The sequence below is a fragment of the Phalaenopsis equestris genome, unplaced genomic scaffold (genome assembly GCF_001263595.1).
Source record: "Phalaenopsis equestris unplaced genomic scaffold, ASM126359v1 Scaffold001320, whole genome shotgun sequence".
NCBI classification, from domain to species: Eukaryota; Viridiplantae; Streptophyta; class Magnoliopsida; order Asparagales; family Orchidaceae; genus Phalaenopsis; species Phalaenopsis equestris.
This window is the reverse complement of record NW_018165759.1, coordinates 226,765-246,520: the sequence shown is the minus strand read 5'-3', so window position 1 is coordinate 246,520 and position 19,756 is coordinate 226,765. Positions and strand designations below refer to the sequence as shown.

The window sequence follows — 19,756 nt, the reverse complement described above, 5'->3', positions numbered from 1 at the left end:
GTTGATTTTGTGATGAAGAGTTCAAATTTAAGAAAACATCAATCCCCTTACAACGAGATTTTAGTCAGTGAATCATCAAATTGAAGAAAATTGTATTGTGTTAAATATGAACAATTATATTATTTATCCTTTTTATAAGCAGTAAAGAACATTGGCTAATCAAGTGTTTAGTCTTAAATCTGCGGTTAGGCTGGGAAGATACTGGCTCTCACTCCAGAGTTCTCACGTTCCCCTCGCCTGAGGACTAACCTCTCACTTTAGTTTCCAATCGCCTGGACCAAATTGGAGATTTTAGTCTGTCATCCTAAATCTCCAAATCTACGCTCATCAATGAATATTTCCTTATTTATTTTCACTTAACCACATGGAATAAGTAAAATCAATGGGTTGGAGGAAGTAAGAACATTGAATTTCATGAGTATCCTCAATATCAAACTCTTACTCATCACTAACCCATGGATGAGGATGACATAGAAGATGAAGAAGTTTAAGAAGATGATGATGACAGTGAGAGTGAGTAGGTGTTTTTACTTATGTGTGGAACTCTAATGTATATGTGCCTTAGTGTTTGTTTGTTTTTGTTGGATTGATATATTTGTGTTGTATGGGTGATGAAGTGTTCATGTAGTAAAATACTCTTGTATTATTATTTTTTATGAAATGAATGCTAGCATTGTTTGTGTTAGATGAACTTATCTTTATATTCATGCCTTATTTACTATATAGAAATTCACTCTATTAAATTGTGAACCTAAATATTATACATGTCTACTTTTATACTTAGTACCTATACTAAAGTTTATGCTTTCTTTTTTAGTTCAATTTAATTTTTAGCATGTATTTATGAATTTTATTTTTTCTTCCTGTCATATTTATCTATAACGGTTGTAAAATATTCAAAAATCAAGTTTGGGGTAGAAAGAAAAATGAATTTCAAAGTTAAACTTTATTTGTCCTTAAAGAAACTACAAATAAATTTAATTTGAAAAATGATTTTTATTATATGGAGTTATCTTAAAGATACTAAACTTTTAATTATAGAAATGGAATAGGAAAACTTATAGAAACTTTTAATGAAAAGGATGAAATTAGAGTTAAGATATTTAGTAGAAATAGTAGGAAAATGATTTTATTATTTACAGTAGAAAAAAATTGACTTTTTGAAAAATTAAGGATTTTTAGGTCAAAACTTTTTAAAGAATTCGGACTCTAATAATTTTTTTTAAAAAAACTAATGCTACATTTTAATTTAATGATAAAGAATAAGTTTTTGATGTTAGAAAACAGATAGTAAAATTAAAAATCATTTAAAGCCTATCCAGATATAGTAATGCTCACCTAAAAAAAGGTAAATGATTAAAAAGATATTGAAAAAGAAAAAGAAAAGAAAAGTAAAAGTATGAAAAAGGGAGGAGAAGCTTAAGAATTAGGATCTAATTAAAATTGATTTCACTTGAATCTTTCTAAGGAAGAAAACTTAGGATCAATTCTAAGCATAATTTTAGAAAGAATTAGTAATATTATTTTCAAAATAGAATTCATAAATTTTGAAATTAATATTTTCTAAAAATCAAAAGTTCGAAATTTTTTTAATTATTTATTAATTAAATAGAAAATCAGGATTCCTAAGTTTAATACTAAAAAATTTTATACCTTAGATATCATCTGATTTACTAGAAATTGTTCTTGTTTGAACTATAACATTTCTAGAACAAAATTTTAGGTTATCTTAAAGAAACCCACTAACATAAATCAACATATTTTTAAAGTTGTAGTGTTACTTGAGAACAACTAATGTTTAAGTTTGGGGGATTTTGACATGCCTAAAAATGTACTACGTTTTATATGCATTTAATACTTATTTTTTAGTGATATTGCACTTTAAAAGAATGTACTTTTTGTGTTTTTGATTACAGGTACCATATGTTATGGAATTGAAATAAATGAAGTAAAAATTGAGCAAATTGGAGTCAAATGGAGCAAATTGGGGTCGATGGAGCAAAGAAGAAAAATTTGCTTGGCGCATCGTTAGGACTTGACGCCTAGGCACTAGGTTGTTATCCTGTGCTTCTAGAAGACTGACGCTTAAGCACCATGATTGATTTTTTTTTAATGCAATGTATTTGGATGAATTTTAAATGGGCATCTGAAGTGACTCTTGGGGATTTCGAGGGTTATATTAAAAAGAGAGATATTAAAAAGAGAGATTTCCAAGTGTTGGGTCTCTTTGTATGTGTGTGTTGGTGTCTCTTGAGGGGTGTGTGTGTGTGTGTGTGTGTTTAGTGCAATCTTAGAGAGAGAAGAGAGAGTGAGGCTTGGTGTCTCTTCGTGTGGGAAGTGTCTTTTGGATTCTTGGTGACTCTCGTGACTTTGGAGAGAAGTGTAAGGGATTACTATTTGTTGTGCAAGGAGGGTGTGGACCTTAAGTAAAGATAAGTCATGTACACTTATTGTATTTGCTTTTAATTATTACAATATAGTTATGTTATTTCAATGTCATTTGCAATGAAGAATCCCTGTGTCTTCTCCATGCTTAGTGAGTAGTTTCCCTTACTCTTTCCTGTCGTGATGAAGTAATGACATGTGTAGGAAAGTTTGTTTTATGATATAATAATTTTAATTTCTATGTGATCAGTAATATTTTTGTTACTTCATTGACATATCATACTAGTCATAGGTTGTGTTTAAATCTAATGTAAGTTGAGACTAAGACTTGGAAGAGCAATATATTTAAAACTTGAGTGCACTCACATTGTCTGGTTGGCTATGGTGATGTAGTTTAAGCGGCGATGCAACTTTTAAAGGAAATATAGTTCATAATTTGTTTCTATTAGAAGCTTTTAGGTGATAATTGATGTAGGTGAGGGCGTTCCTTACCATTAGTTGTAAGGCTTTTAACCACATTCGAAGTAGTTAATTTAGGAAAACCAAACTTATAGACGAAAATTTAGGGCTAAGATAAGTTATTGTAGCTTAGAACTTTTACTCAAGTCATTAAGAATTAACACCTTCCTTGTGGGATCAATACTTAGGGTTTTTGAAAGAAAACCCTATATTACTTGAAAACAATACGTGCACTTGCAAGTACCCCTAGTGTGTAAAAAATTAAATTTTGGAGAGAAATATTTATGTATTAAAAATTGCGTGTTGCATGCAGTCGAGGACCAGGTTTTTGGCACCGTGTTGGGAACTGAAATTGATGTAGACACACACGAAGCACGTACATTGGGGATCATTAACCCATTGTGTTAACTCCTCGACATCTGAGAAGGCCCTTAACTCTTGAGTCATTAACCTGTACTTACCAGAGTTTAGAACTTTGTTCATTATATCCTCGTGAGTATATTGGGCAACAAAAAGATTTTTTCTTTTGATGGACGATGCCAAACATCTCATCTAGGGAGATCTTCTTTTGCTTGCAGGGTTCCCAAGAAGGCTGAGTGAGAACCCCCCAATCTTCTGATGATGCCAAAAGAAAATTGTGTTTCCAGGTTTTTATCTCATTTTCTAGATCAATAAGCTGAATCCTTTTATTTAAAGTGAAGTTGACATAGCCGTCAGGATCAAGTCTGAAGGAAAACACATGGGAGAACAACTCCCTCGACCAAGAAACCTCCATTCAGTGATAATAAATGACATATGACATCATTTCCGCTATGTAGTTCAACTTGAGTTGGGCTGGAATAACAACGTAATAATTTATAATAGCCTAGAGCTTGCAACAAAAAAGAAGACGAAGCCCCTGAATAAACAAGTCATGATACAACACAAACCGCCCCACATAATCGTTGGTTGTCAAGTCATTTGGATCCGGAACCTCCAACACTATACCATCCTCGAAGATGTACACCTCTGATGTCTTGAAACCTTGTCTGAAGACAACACTAAACACTCCGATGCAAGCACCTTCTTGAACTCTTGGGGGAAGTAATTGGAAGCCATAGAGAGGGGCTTATGGGGAGGGTGAGAGAGAAGAAACAATCGAAGGAAGGAAAGGAGGAAAATTAAACTCGCTTCAGGGTCCCAACCCTGTATATAGGATTCAGAAGGAAGTTGAAGCGTCACAGACCATACCTTGGAAACACTAATCCCCATCACAACACATAAAGAAGAGTGAAAAAGTTAATTAGATTATCCACACCAAAGAGGAACATAAACCGAAAAATGGAACTTATATTCATTCAGATATGAAGAACATTACAAACTGACTCTATCGGCTTCCTGAGGTACAACTAACCCACGCCTCAACAACACTTTGTACCATCTAGCTTAAATCTATAAAAAATGTCAGTATTGCCATAAAACCTAGAGGCCGAACAAGCCATTCGAATGTCCGCTAGGTCCGTACATAGGCGCTTGGTCTCCATCTGAAGGACCCAGTTTTGGTCTAATGATCCGCCGCTTCAACCTTGAGCTTGAGGATCTCTAGCAATGACTTTATTAAAGAGCATTCAACTACACTTTCAATTGTTTATATTAGCTTCCCATTAAGCGTCAACTTCCTCCAAGCTTCAACTTCATAGGCAAAGAAGTCCACCGTTCTTCCATGCGACGAACCACCGAACTGGTTGACTCCCTTTCAACGACCACTGATTGGTTCCTTGTTATTTTTCGAGGAGTCGAGATCTGGCCCTTAACAACCTCCGATGAGTCAGAGATCGGGATTGGATCAACTACATAATAAAAGAGAAGTTAAGATAGGTTGAGAAACATCATTTTTACAAATGAACCAACAATTAGACTCCTACTAAGGAGTCGATCCACCTCAGCTCAGAGCAAGGATGAAAAACTCTCTCCAGGTGTGAGTGGAGCAACCATAGCTCCCTTTTCCCTAATTTGAGAGGGACCATCTATGTACTTATCCTTGGGATGCATGCTCTCGGTAGCTCATTGAATATCCTTCTTCACTCGCACGTTAGGGACGACTGATTACCCATTAGGAGTAGCGACCCGACCTTTCACAGACTTCCGATGCACCCAAGGAACATAATTAGACGAATCATCTTCATTATCACTACCACCTGAAAGCCCTCCTTTAATGCCAACTGTTCTAATCTTCTCCTCTTATCAGGTTTGTCAACCTTGAGGCGTCTTCCTTGCTCGCCAACTGAGCCACCTTCATTGTGGCAACTCTTAGCATGGGGTACAAAGGATGAATTTTCTTAACAGATAAGCCGAAGGCCTTTCTTAGAAGATCTTTTGAGGATTCCCCAGGATTACTCTTCTAATCACCTGCGATCAGAGCACTTGCCGTGAGAAATGATCTAAGCTTTGGACCAAAAGGAAATGCGGGAAACCCGATCATTGATGACAGCCTATTTACAGGGTGGCTGTGCACGAAATTCCATGGAATCTAATTATTTAATGCTGATTTTAAGAATTATAATTGCATTTAATGCATCATTTAACTTTCTTGTTTTCTGTCACAACTATCATTTTCATAAAAAAATAATGTTGGGAAACTAGATATGTATGACCAGATGTGACAACACAGATCTTGATGGAAGGCTGAGGAATACAATAAGAGAAATGGGTCTCCGGTCAAGATGTGACAGACACAGTCAACAACCCAAGTTGAATAATTGAGAGAATTAATGCCAAAGCCAGGAGACCGTCATGGGACTTTGTCGAGTCGTTTGCCCAGTCAACAACTTGCTAACATTGAGGCCGAATTAAAGATACTCAAAGGGTTGGCCGAATGTAAGACGCTTTATCGGTTGACAAACAAGTTGAACGATCCAAAATTTGAGAAGAAGCCATGGGAACACCCTACCGAGGAACCTTCATACCATCTATAAGTGGTTTGACCCACATCGCCGAGCGGACAGGTATGGGCCGGTGAATAAGAATCATGTCACCGTTAATCGATAATTGTTTATTAACCTAATTAAATGTAGCATGTAAATGACCACGATGCCCCTAAATTTTTTTACATAAAAAAGATCTAAAGATAATTATATATTTAAGACGTCTCAACTATAAATAAAAGGTCATTTCATGAAAAAGGTGGCTTTCGTTCATTCTCTACTTCCTCACTTGCTCTACATGCTCCATATCATAGGTGTGATTCTCGGACATTTTGATTCAACATATGTACTTGAAAAATAATTGCACAACATTAATAAAGAAAGAATCTCACACTTTATTTTTATTTATAACCTGAAATATTCGTCCCGTTAGTAACTGCTGGCGGCTAAACGATAAAAGCCAGTAGGCTAGACGATAAAAGCCAGTCCCTCCCTCGTTGCGCTCACTCCCCGCTCCAACCTTTGGTTCTTTCACCTGAGTAGCTTATAATGGCGCGGAACCTTTCTTCTATTATTCCCATTTCTAAATTCCCTTCTTTTCTCTCCAAGTTTCATCTATTCACTTCCACAGCTGCCGCTGGCCATGGAAAAGCCGCTATGGGAGAGAGATTCTTTCTTCAAAGTCATGATCGGTGACTTCCAAACAAGTCTGGTAATCTCCGACTCCTTACCTTAGATTCCAGCTCAGCCGCTTCACCATCTAACTCTTTTCTCTCTCTCAGCGGATTCCTCCTTGCTTCTACAAGCACCTTAGTGGAGACATTTTGGTCAAGTCGGTGCTAAGGAGCCGCGGTGGGCGGCGATGGGCCGTCATGTTAAGGAGGGAGGGTAACAGCTTGTTCTTCGGGGAAGGATGGGACTGCTTTGTCGCTGATCTCTCTGTTCAGTTGGGGGAATTTTTGCTATTTGTCTATGATGGCGATCTAGGGTTTGATGTGAAGGTCTACGGGACCACTGGCTGCGAGAAGGAAGATCCTATTGCTGCCGTCAAAGTGGAACATGAGGTTGAGGAGAGGGAAATAAGAGGGGAATTGCGTGCTGAGACCAGTACCACGCTCATTCGAGCTCCAATTCGGAGGCGTGAGTGCATCTCATTTTAATTTTTTTTTATTTTCAGCTTACGCATATGTTTTTGACCCCATTTTTGTTTCTATTGCTCGTTTTTTGGATCTTTAGGGGAAGTTCTAAATGGACGTGTTATACTAGGAGGATTAAAGGTGTTCGGAAATGAGAGAGCTTTAAAGACTGCGCGTTCTTTCAAGTCTAGCCGTCCTTTTTTCATCGCAACCTACAGAAGCTCTCGTCAGGAATACATGGTTTGTTTATTTGTATATTTCTCATATTTTTTCTTTCATTATTTTTGTCAGTTTTTTATTTTTTTTGAATAATAGAAAATATTGCTCCATTTGATAATCATTCATTTGCTGAAGCTCTTCTCCTTATTTACTATTATTTAGCTCTATGCTACAATTCATTGGACTATAATTATTTGTTGACCTTGTTGCCATAATCAGCAGGACTACTGTTATTATTACAATAAGGTGAAACAACGGTTGGCTGATTGAGGAAAACTGAAAAGCAATGCAAAATAGATGAGTGCCTCGAATGTTTAGCTCATTGGTTGGAAACAAAGTGAAGCATCCCAAGTTGTCGGGTTTATGCGCTCAACCTGCTCCAAAAAAAGCAAAATAGGAAAATAGATGCTGGTGGAAATCAGGAAGAAAACACAAATATTGAAGGCAAGCTGTAGATGTGATGTGGAATTCAGAACATCAATTCTTAACATAAACTCATACCTGAAAATGTTAGGATCTAATTATAGACATTAATAATTTTGTTTCAATCAACCATGAATATAATAAAAGAAAGTTGGGATGGCATAAATCATTGCAGTCCATGCACATTAGCCTCTCTTTTAACTAAAGCCCATGTACAAACCTATAATCAAGAGAGAAAATAGAGAAGTTCTCTCTTTTTTTGTGGTATCAAAGCAAGCTCTTGTATTTTGTTTCTAGTGTCTCTTCTCTTTCTTCGCCCCGAAGTATACTCTTTTTAATCTTCGCTTTTTAACCATGCAAAGCTTGAGATGCTTCAACTCATCGGGTTTATCACTCTGTTCAAATTACAATGAATAGTGATTTCTTCGTTCGAACTACAAACAGAAGGCTTCTACAGAGGAGGACCTGATATATGGTTCATGTGATGGAAAATTCCATGATTATGACTTGTTGAATCCATGAATGAAGACATTAGCTCCAATTATATAGGCTATTCCTTGAACAAAGAGTCAACATCAATTAAGTGTATGATCATCTTGGAAATCAGTTATAAATCCTTGAATTGACAATCAAACTTGTAGAAATTCAACAAGGTAAAGACTTTGTAATACATAAACTCTTAAGAAGGTTATGGTAAGAGTTGGATTTTTCAATTATTATGAAAAAAAACACAGATTATAGACTTTTAAAAATCACGGAGAAGGGTCATATTGATAAATTTTTTTGCTTTGACTCAATTTTTTGTATAATGAAGTTCAAGGAAGGATTGTTGGCAGATCCCTACTTCCAGTAATTATTGGAGCATTTTTTGAAGTATAAAGAGGGAAAAATTGGAGACTTGCTATGCTAGAAAAGAATTTATTAAAAGCTGAATTCTAATTGTTGCCAATACATCGACCTGCAGGGCCGATAGCTCTTGATAAAGTGTTGAACTCACAAAATATTTCACTAGTTGAACCAGTCAAGGTATGACAAATGTTGAATGACGAATATGTTGATCACAAAATTGCATAAAGAGGGACAAAATTGCCCAAGTAATGGATTTTCATGATAAAAAAGAGCATGCACAATGAAGACGACAAATCATCGGCGAGACAAATGCAATTTTGATTCGAGTCACCTTTACCATTGCCAAAACCACTCAAATAACCTCCTATCACAAAATGGAGCAAATGAGCGCACACGAATCATCGAGACCGTTCAAACGAGCCTATTCGTGTTCGAATCAGGTTTCGTTTGACATGCATCGAGGTATCAAATATTCATAATATTTTAAAGTTATATAAATTTAATATAAATTTATATATTGAAATTAATATATATTTGTATTTATCTACAAATTTATATAAGTTAATATGTATTTACATATTTATATATTAATTATATATTATTTTCGAATTCAAATTTCTCCATATTTGGACATTATGTTGATTAACTTTAGCATTATTTACTTCCTATATGAGCTCCCAAAGTTAGGAATGAATTAAATACTTTTATGTCATTGGGCCCCACATCCCTTGCCGTTTCTCTGAGAAAAAAAGGGAATATTTTTTAAATATCACTTTCACGGCAATTGACAAACAAAGAAAAAGAAAAGGAAAGTTGCACAAATCCGCTACTCTCTCCTCCTTATGCCAATAATAGTAGTAAAAAAGAATGGTTCACCACTAGAAACTTGGACGAAATAAGGAGAGGGAGTTGAATGATGTTTTTGCATGAAAGATCTCCATTTTTCTTTTGCCCTCAGTTGGCTCGACATAACAAAAAAAAAAGGAAAGGATTAAAAGAAAATTTTCCTGCCTTTTTCCTTACTCACAATAAAACAAAACCACGTCTTCTCTTCTCCTCTCCCATGTCTTCTCTTTCCCATGCATCTCTTCTATCCCACTCGATAGAAAATAAAAAATCCTCTTTATTGTTTTATTTCAGTTGTTGCATCCCACATCCTCTCGCTCTGCCCTATTTCTGTCACTCATCAATCTCAAACTCCGAAACCGTCCCAGACTGGTGCCATCCCGTACTCGCAAACCTAACTCAACGCTCGTCGCTCTCTCTTTTCCCAGCCCCCATGTTCCCTGCTGCTGCCATTACACCAAACTTATTTGAAATCCAGACCACCAACGAGCCACCTCACTGCTCTACCAATTACTCATTCACTTCACGTGACAACCCATTGCTTGGAACATCTTTTCATTATTCTTGCCGCTCCTAGTCTAAACCCTTTCACAGCAACCTAAAGCCTCACTTCACCTCCTAGAGAGCCAACCCACTCACCACCCACGCACCACACCACGAAACTTCAACTTCAGTGACCCATTTTGACCCAACAGAAGCCTCATCGTCAAATTGAGATGGTAAGAATGGAATTGTGTGAGACTTGAGTTATCTTTTTGGTGTTTATAAAATCAACCAAGTGAGAAATGGAGTTTAAGGTCCTATAAGGTTTGGAAGTTGCTATAGTGGTTATAATCTTAGAAGAGAGGTTTAAGTTGAATTTTACCTAAATCATGTATTTATGAATATGCATATAGGTCACAAATTTTATGCAGGTGTCAAATTTATCACCTCGTAGTATGGGAGATATGAAATTTTCTATCCTTGAATTTTTGAATTGCTATTCTGGCTCGTTTGATGCATCGTCAAGCGGAACCCAATACTCCATTTTCATGGTGTGATAGAGAAAACATGCGATTTTTTCTTATGCAGGTAACCTATACACATTTTTTGTAGTGTAGTAGGTGATGAAGATCAGGCCGTGGTATTACACCATCCATACATGCTATTCGTAGCATGGTGGTCAGACTCAGCTTTAATATGTAGCCCCCTCATAGGGATGACGTCGGGAGACTGTCAAAATATGGTTAGAATTATGTTTATACGGTTTGCTAAATAACAAAATTTCTATTACAAATTAATGATAAAATTTGGACTTAAATTATCATATAATTTATTACATACTAAATACAGAATTAAATATAAATAAAACCTGCACAATCTTTATGGGGGCATTCGACGACTTATCAACAAGTTTGAATAAAACCCGTGATAAATACACTAGCTCACTTATAAATGCAAATGAGGCATTTTATTGACTAATGAAAGTACGTAGAATCATACCCTATAATTATGAGGGTTCATTCAGGCACTCAAATGAGAGCTAAGGGAGAGATGCATAACAATTATACAACCAAAATTTAAATCGCATTCATCGCCATTGGATCATAGCCTCAAATGGACTAGTAGACAAAAGAAGTTAAGAGTTTTAGGTTGAAATTTTGTGCATGCTTTAGTAGTCACCTTTCAGCTTAAACATGTAGTTATGAAAGGCATGCAAATCACTTTGTAAATATAGAATTCTTTTTAAATATGCTCAAGTTCCAAAGCTTAAACCAACCCATATGTGCTCCGACCGGTTTGCTAAATGCTTAAGCATAGGATTTGAGAATGTTATGTGGGTTAGCCTCGAATCATATTTAAAATGGCCTCATGTGCTTCGATTGAAGCTGTTAATGCTTAAATATTCGATTTGAGAATGTTGTGTGGGCTTAAATTGAATTAAAATTTGAAAAACCATATATTGAAAAATGTGCATGCAAATGTAAAATAATTGCATGTGCTCATTCGCTTATCTTAATTCTCTAAATTTGATCATCTAAGAATGCTATGTGGGTTAAAATATGCTTAAGCTCAAATTAAAGTTGCCCTAAAATGTATGCAAAAATGTATAGAAATCAACTCAAACTAATAAAGTTCATGCCCAAATGTGCTTCGTCACTTGTCTTAAGATTTTAAATGTTAAGTATCTGAGAATGTCATGCTAAAGTCATGTTTGTGCTAAAATAAAAATTGACTCGAGAAATGTGCAGGCATTTTAAAATTTTACAAAAATCTTATTTTTCAAATATCAAATTGCTAATTATTATAATTATGCACACTCTCAAACGGGTTGTTTTGCCCATAGGACAAGGTCGTAAGTCCCACTTTCGGCTAGTTCAAATCTCCTTCTCATAGCACAACTGTTGAAGTTGACAAAACTGGACCCTTTTCATTGATCAATCCGATCTCTCTCCTCAATAGGCGTAGAGTTGACATGATTGATGTTTAGTGATGTTCGAGTTGTAAGATCCAATTAAACATCAAATATCAATAGTCTAAGGATTTCAAATATCACCTCTATGAAGGACATATTTATTGCCCATGTCAACTGGAGGGGTTCGTCTTGAAGATTAAAGGAATTTCAAATCATGAAAATTTTAAAGTATTTAAGATAAAATTTTAATCACTAAAATCTAAAGAATAGAAATCTATCCACTATCTGCAATCATTTATCGATGTAGGAAATTTTAATGTTGACCTACTTTCACATAGAGCTAATGTCAAGTTAAGTACACTATTACATTCAAATTTAAAAATAACTTTGTGCTTATAAGGACGTGACCCGAGTCCCCTGTCCATATGGTTTGGCTTGTAGACTCAATTTAAGAAGCAGTTACAATTAGTGCACTCCAATTGGATGATTTGGCTAGTAGGCTCAACTTTAAAATGGTCACAACTGCAACCCGTATGTTCTCAAATGACATTTTTCCTTTTGTGTTAAGAATTATAAGATATATTTGATAAATATTTATTCCATTGCTATGAGGTTCACTTGGATGAAGTAACACATGACTGCCGACAAGAGTCCTTGTGTTAGCTTGGATCAATTATCTCATCTGACTAAGTAGACCAGGGACCACTATAGCCTGGGGCGACGGAACCATGATATCTTAATCTCGTGCATCCTCATTTCCGTCAACATCCGCTCTTAAGCTCACAATGATGATTTCTTACTTTTAAAACTAAAATTTGTTTCTACTATATGCCGAACAATTAACTTCTTAATCACTAGCTTTAATTGAAAGTGCTTTCTCATTATCTGGAGGGGTAATTAACCATGTGAGCATGCGTCTATGGGAAGCTTTAAACCACATATCTTAAAGTCCTTTCAAAATGAGGGTGAAATCTCTTGGCAGTGGCTTATCTATTATCTTATATGCCTGATGAAAATTTGGCCCGAAACCTCACAGTAACTCCCTCATCCTCATTTTCTAATAATTTTTCTTTTTTGAGGGAGGCCAGACATTTCAAATTTTCGGAGCCCACACAAAGGAATAATTAAAACTTAGATTTGGTGTGATAATTATAATCATCCTTGTCACATTCGAGAAACTTGTTGAAAGATTCATTATAAACCAACGAACTAGAAGAATACCTGCTTAAGAGAAATGAATCATGCTAACCCATCAGCTAATCAAGAAAATGTTGATTCTTTCTGTAAAGAGCATATAAATCACATCTGTAAAAATGCTAAAGTCAAATCCTTCATCTCATATTCCAATTTCTTTGCATGAAGAGGTTTTAGTCTTATTGTCTGCATTCTAGATTATACATTTCAGATCTTCTAATCAGTTGACAACTTTCTCTAATATATTGGAGTCTTACTCACCTTGCTCTGGAATTGATAAGTCTCTGATGTTCATGGAAGTTTCTTGCCTATTGTATGGAAAGGCTTACTACTATTTCTAAAAATATCATACTTGAATGTTTTTTTTTCACATTCCTAAACTCTTTAAGCAATCTTCTATCTGTAAACAACTTATTGAGAGGTTCTAATTGTCGGATTGACTTCCTTGAACCTCTCTGTGAATTTCAAAATCAACACATGGGGTGGATGATTACTTGTGCCAGGATGATTAAAGGGCTTTACTATTTTGATGAATTTTTCTTATGGAATAAAATGGTTCAGAGCATTAGTGGTATTAATTCAATTTATGTACGTGAATAGATAACACTTTGACATCATAAACTTAAAGCATTTCTTTAACAAACCATTTCTTTTACTTTTTATAACTATGGATTGTTTTACATTGTAGCGTGAAAGTTCTTACTTATCATAAAGCAATCGTACAACAAATTACTCCAAACTTATTGTGCCACAAAACCTTTTTATTTAATATTTAATAATGTTTTGGGTTCTTCATGGATTTTTGCTAATGTGAAAAAATATGGTTTGTAGCATTCATGGGTGATAGGTATACTTGTTGAGCGAAAAATCTCAAGTTGAAAATTAATGAGTATTATACCATGATTGAAACACAACTCTATGTTCTCCACTCTAATAATGGAATAGAGTATTTTTAATAGAATATTGGGAATTTTTTTTTAAAGAAAAGGGTATTGAACATCAAGCTACTTGTAAAGTTACTAATTTCAATAAAATAGTATTGCTGAGCCTGAAAAAAACTATTACTCGAATACTTATTGGAGCAATTATTGGAGCTTTAGTAAATATTTCTGCCGTTTGAAGATTAGAACTTGACATGAGTAATTATAGTCAGGGTAATCTTTCAATCGAACAATATTATTCTGGCTTTTTAAATTTATGGAGTGAATATACTAATGTTATCTATGCTAAAGTGTTAAAGGAGAACTTAACTAATCTTCAAGCTATTCATGAAGAAAGTCGTCGTGATCAGTTTTTAATGAAATTGAGACCTGAATTTGAAACTGCTCGAGCTGGATTGCTGAACAGAGATCTGATTCCGTGTTTGAATATTTATTTTGGGCAATTACTGCGCGAAGAACAAAGATTGGCGACACAAGCTACTATCAGTACAATAGGTGGATCATCAGAAATAATTAATATGACATGCTACTAAGACCAAAGGGAAGGGGCCAGTGCAGTGCTACAACTGCAAAAAATTTGATCATATTGCACGGAATTGTGAAAATAAGGTATGTAATTATTGCAAGCAAAAGGGACATACTCTTACGGAGGGCCCAACACGACCCCAAAATCGCAAATCACAAGCACTTCATGCCATGGTATTCGACAACCCTGCCTCGACTTCTACTGTTGCTGACAATAATCAACTGTTACACTCTATATGATTCAACAGACGATTCTCTGTCTTTTCTGCTCTCGGTCTTCAAGGGAATGATAAAACTATTTCTTCGGTTACTTCTCCTTGGTTTGTTGATTCATGTGCCACAAATCATATGACTAGCACTGCTGAGTTATTGCATAACCAACGACTGTACACTAGTACTCAACATATTCAGGTTGCTAATAGAAATAATATTCCAATTATGACAGTTGGTGATATTAACTCGTCATTCAAACATGTTTTGGTTTCTCCTAAATTATCTACTAACTTACTCTCTGTTGGTCAAATTGTGGATAATAACTGTGAAGTATATTTTTCTCGTGATGGTTGTATTGTGCAGGATCAGGTGTCCGGGAAGTTTATAGCAAAGGGGCCTAAAGTGGGCAGACTGTTTTTATTACAATTTACTGTTTCTCAGAATATTTCATTAGCATCTTCAGTTGTTAAGAATAAGACAGACATCTGGCATAAAAGATTAGGTTATCCAAATGATATGATGTTGAAACATTTACATAAAAGTGATGTTTTTTGCTCTACAGATAAGAATTTAGTAGTTGACTGTTCTGTTTATAAACTTTAAAAAAGTAAGACATTACCTTTTCCTATTTCAGACAGTCGTGCCAATAAATATTTTGACATTATTCATAGTGATGTTTGGGGAATTACACCAGTTATTTCACATGCTCAATATATATATTTTGTGATATTTATTGATGATTACAGTCGATTTACTTGAATCTATTTTTTGCGTTCTAAAACAGAAGAATTTACTATATTCCAAACATTTTTAGCATATGTTGAATACATGTCTCAGTTCTCCGCTCGCATTAAAACCTTACGATCTGACAATGATGGTGAATACATGTCTCATGAGTTTCAAGTATTTCTCCAGAACAAAGGGATTGTTTCACAACATTTATGTCCCTATACACCGTAGCAAAATGAAGTTGCTGAACGAAAAAATTGACATCTATTGGATACCGTGCTCACATTAATAATAGAATCTTTTGTTCCAGCTAAATTTTGGACTGAAGCTTTATTTATTGCAGTTTATCTCATCAATCGCTTACCATCTCAACAATTAAAGTATGAGTCTCCCTACTATCGAATTTTTGATAAACACCCTAATTATCATATGTTACATACTTTCGGATGTGTTTGCTTTGTTCATTTACTTGCTCATAAATGTCATAAATTGGCAGCTCAGTCAGTACGATGTGCCTTTACGGGGTACAGGAAAGGTTTTGTGTTATGATTCGATTAATAGTCGATGACATAATTCTCGATATGTGATTTTCTTTGAACATGAATATTATTTTCAACATCATGTGTTCACATTAGATACAGTTATACTTCCACAATTTGATAATTCTTCTGCTGCTAAATGGTTCAAGCCAGACATTGTCTACACACGACGCCTGCCCCTTTCACCTTCAATTCTCTCCAACCTTGATCCAAAAATTGCTCCAATAAGTATTCGACGATCAACCCGATGTATCCGTCCTCCATGTAGATATGGGTATTCTGCAATTTTAACTAATAGTACTGTTCCTACCTCTTACTTTCAAGCTGTCAAACAGACTTGCTGGGTCAAAGCCATGAAAGAGGAACTTCAGGCACTTCAAGACAATCACACCTGGGATATTGTTTCATGTCCTACAGGCGTTGGTGTTAAATCCATTGGTTGTAAATGGGTTTACTCTCTTAAAATCCGATCTGATGGCTCTCTTGACAGATATAAAGCAAGATTGGTAGCTCTTAGCAATCGATAGAAATACGGGATTGATTATGACGAAACATTTGCACATGTGGCTAAGATGACAACTGTCTGACTGGTGTTATCTATTGCTGCATCAAAAGACTGGTTCTTAAAGCAAATGGATCAAATTGCTAATGGAAATAATATTTCAATTATGACAGTTGGTGATATTAACTCATCATTCAAACATGTTTTGATTTCTCCTAAATTATCTACTAACTTACTCTATGTTGGTCAAATTGTGGATAATAACTGTGAAGTATATTTTTCTCGTGATGGTTGTATTGTGCAGGATCAGGTGTCCGAGAAGTTTATAGCAAAGGGGCCTAAAGTGGGCAGACTGTTTTCATTACAATTTACTATTTCTCAGAATATTTCATTAGCATCTTCAGTTGTTAAGAATAAGACAAACATCTGGCATAAAAGGCTAGGTTATCCAAATAATATGGTGTTGAAGCATTTACATAGAAGTGGTGTTTTTTGCTCTACAGATAAGAATTTTGTAGTTGACTGTTCAGTTTGTAAACTTGGAAAAAGTAAGACATTACCTTTTCCTATTTCAGGCAGTCGTGCCAATAAATGTTTTAACATTATTCATAGTGATGTTTGGGAAATTACACCAGTTATTTCACATGCTCAATATATATAAATTGTGATATTTATTGATGATTACAGTCGATTTACTTGAATCTATTTTTTGCGTTCTAAAACAGAAGTATTTACTGTATTCCAAACATTTTTAGCATATGTTGAATACATGTCTCAGTTCTCCGCTCGCATTAAAATCTTACGATCTGACAATGATGGTGAATACATGTCTCATGAGTTTCAAGTATTTCTCCAGAACAAAGGGATTGTTTCACAACATTTATGTCCCTATACACCGTAGCAAAATGAAGTTGCTGAACGAAAAAATTGACATCTATTGGATACCGTGCTCACATTAATAATAGAATCTTTTGTTCCAGCTAAATTTTGGACTGAAGCTTTATTTATTGCAGTTTATCTCATCAATCGCTTACCATCTCAACAATTAAAGTATGAGTCTCCCTACTATCGAATTTTTGATAAACACCCTAATTATCATATGCTACATACTTTCGGATGTGTTTGCTTTGTTCATCTACCTGCTCATAAACGTCATAAATTGGCAGCTCAGTCAGTACGATGTGCCTTTATGGGGTACAGTCCTAATCATAAAGGTTTTGTGTGTTATTATTCGATTAATAGTCGATGACATATTTCTCGATATGTGATTTTCTTTGAACATGAATATTAATTTCAACATCATGTGTCCACATCAGATACAGTTATATTTCTACAATTTGATAATTCTTCTGCTGATAAATGGTTCAGGCCAGCCTGCCCCCTTCACCTTCAATTCTCTCCGACCTTGATCCAAAAATTGCTCCAATAAGTATTCGACGATCAACCCGACGTATCCGTCCTCCAGATAGATATGGGTATTCTGCAATTTTAACTAATACTACTGTTCCTACCTCTTACTTTCAAGCTGCCAAACAAACTTGCTGGGTCAAAGCCATGAAAGAGGAACTTCAGGCACGTCAAGACAATCACACTTGGGATATTGTTTCATGTCCTACAGGTGTTAAACCCATTGGTTGTAAATGAGTTTATTCTCTTAAACTCCGATCTGATGACTCTCTTGACAGATATAAGGCAAGATTGGTAGCTCTTAGCAATCGACAGAAATATGGGATTGTTTATGATGAAACATTTGCACCTGTGGCTAAGATGACAACTGTCTGACTGGTGTTATCCATTGCTGCATCTAAAGACTGGTTCTTAAAACAGATGGATGTTAAGAATGCATTCTTACATGGGGATCTCAAAGAAGACGTCTATATGACTCCTCTTCCAGCTTATTTGCTACACCTTCACATGATGTTTGTAAGCTCAAACAATCCCTATACGGTTTGAAACAGGCTCCACGGGCTTGGTTTGAAAAGTTTCGCAATACCTTTCTTAGCTTCTCTTTTACTCAAAGTCAATATGATTCATCATTATTTCTTTGCAAGACTGACAAGAGAATTGTTTTGTTATTAGTATATGTTAATGATATTGTCATTATAGGATCTGACAATCAATTGATGTCTCAGTTACAGAAACGTCTTCAGAGTTCTTTTCATATGAAAGATTTAGGGTCATTAACTTATTTCTTAGAACTCGAGGTTTACTCTTCTGCCGCTGGTATTTTTCTTCATCAACACAACTATACGAAGGGACTCATTGCTTTGGCTGGTCTTCAAGATGGTCGCTCCACTGATACCCCTTTGGAAGTAAATGTTAAATATCAACAGAATGATGGTGACTTTCTTTCTGAACCATCTCTATATAGACAACTGGTTGACATTTTCAATTATCTGACTATTACGCGTCCTGATATTTCAATTTTCAATTTATGCAAGCACCTACACATCTTCATTTAACTACAGTTCGACATATTATTCGATATTTGAATGGTACTTCTCATCGTGGTTTGTTCTTTTCTGCGGATTTTCCCATCACCTTAACAGCTTATAGTGATGCCGATTAAGCTGGTTGTTTTGATACACGCCGATTTATTACTGATGGTGCATGTTTCTCGACAACTTTTTAATCTCTTGAAAGAGCAAGAAACAAGATCGGGTGTTTAAGTCATCTACTGAATCAGAATATCGCGCTACGTCTTCTGCTTGTTCTGAGATCATTTGGGTTCGTGGCGTGCTGACTGAGCTTGGTTTTCCTCAGCTCGAGTCTACTTCTCTTCATGCAGATAATACTAGTGCTATCTAGATTGCTGCTAATCCCATCTTTCATGAACGCACGAAACACATTGAAGTGGACTGTCATTCCATTCGAGAAGCATATGTGGAGGGTGTTATATCTCTTCCTCATATCACTTCTGATCTTCAAACGACTGATATATTTACTAAATTTTTTTCCCGACAGCGTCATCAGTTTCTTGTCAGCAAATTGATACTTCTTGATCAGTCAACTTCAATTTGAAAGGGGATATCAACCAGGAATAAATGAAATCAGACAAAATAAAGAGTTTCCTTCTTCGAAATATTGCAAAGAAGGAAATGTTATATTTGCATGGATTCTTTCCTTTTAGCTGAATATTTTGATTATAAATATGTATTAATTAAGTTACTTAATTTAGATTATACTGAATATTATGTACCTAAAATAGATTGTACAAACTATTTTTTATTGGAATGAAAGCAAAGGGAAAGACATTCGACCTATTTTCTCAAAATATTAACACTAAAAACATAGAATAATATAAAAGTATGGTGGGAAGACTAATTTTTCTCAGACACATGCATATATTGCATTTGTTGTTAGCATGGTGAGCCATTTTATGTATCCTTCAAAACCAAGTCAATTTTTTGTTTATAGGATTTTAAGATACTTAAAAGAGATTCCAGGAAAAAGTTTACTATTTAGAAAACAAGGACATTTCCAAGTTGAAATCTATAA

At 35.2% G+C, this 19,756-nt stretch overlaps 1 protein-coding gene across 1 annotated transcript in view; it reads left to right on the top strand.

Moving 5' to 3' along the window:
- Positions 1 to 6,241: 6,241 nt before the first annotated feature.
- LOC110033999 (B3 domain-containing protein Os11g0197600-like) overlaps positions 6,242 to 19,756 on the top strand; it is a 98,854-nt gene continuing 85,339 nt past the window's right edge. Inside the window, exons 1-3 of the mRNA XM_020738208.1 lie at positions 6,242 to 6,459; positions 6,530 to 6,887; positions 6,984 to 7,123. Coding sequence (XP_020593867.1) covers positions 6,391 to 6,459; positions 6,530 to 6,887; positions 6,984 to 7,123 — 567 coding nt within the window. The 5' untranslated portion in view covers positions 6,242 to 6,390. The remainder of the gene's footprint in view (positions 6,460 to 6,529; positions 6,888 to 6,983; positions 7,124 to 19,756) is intronic.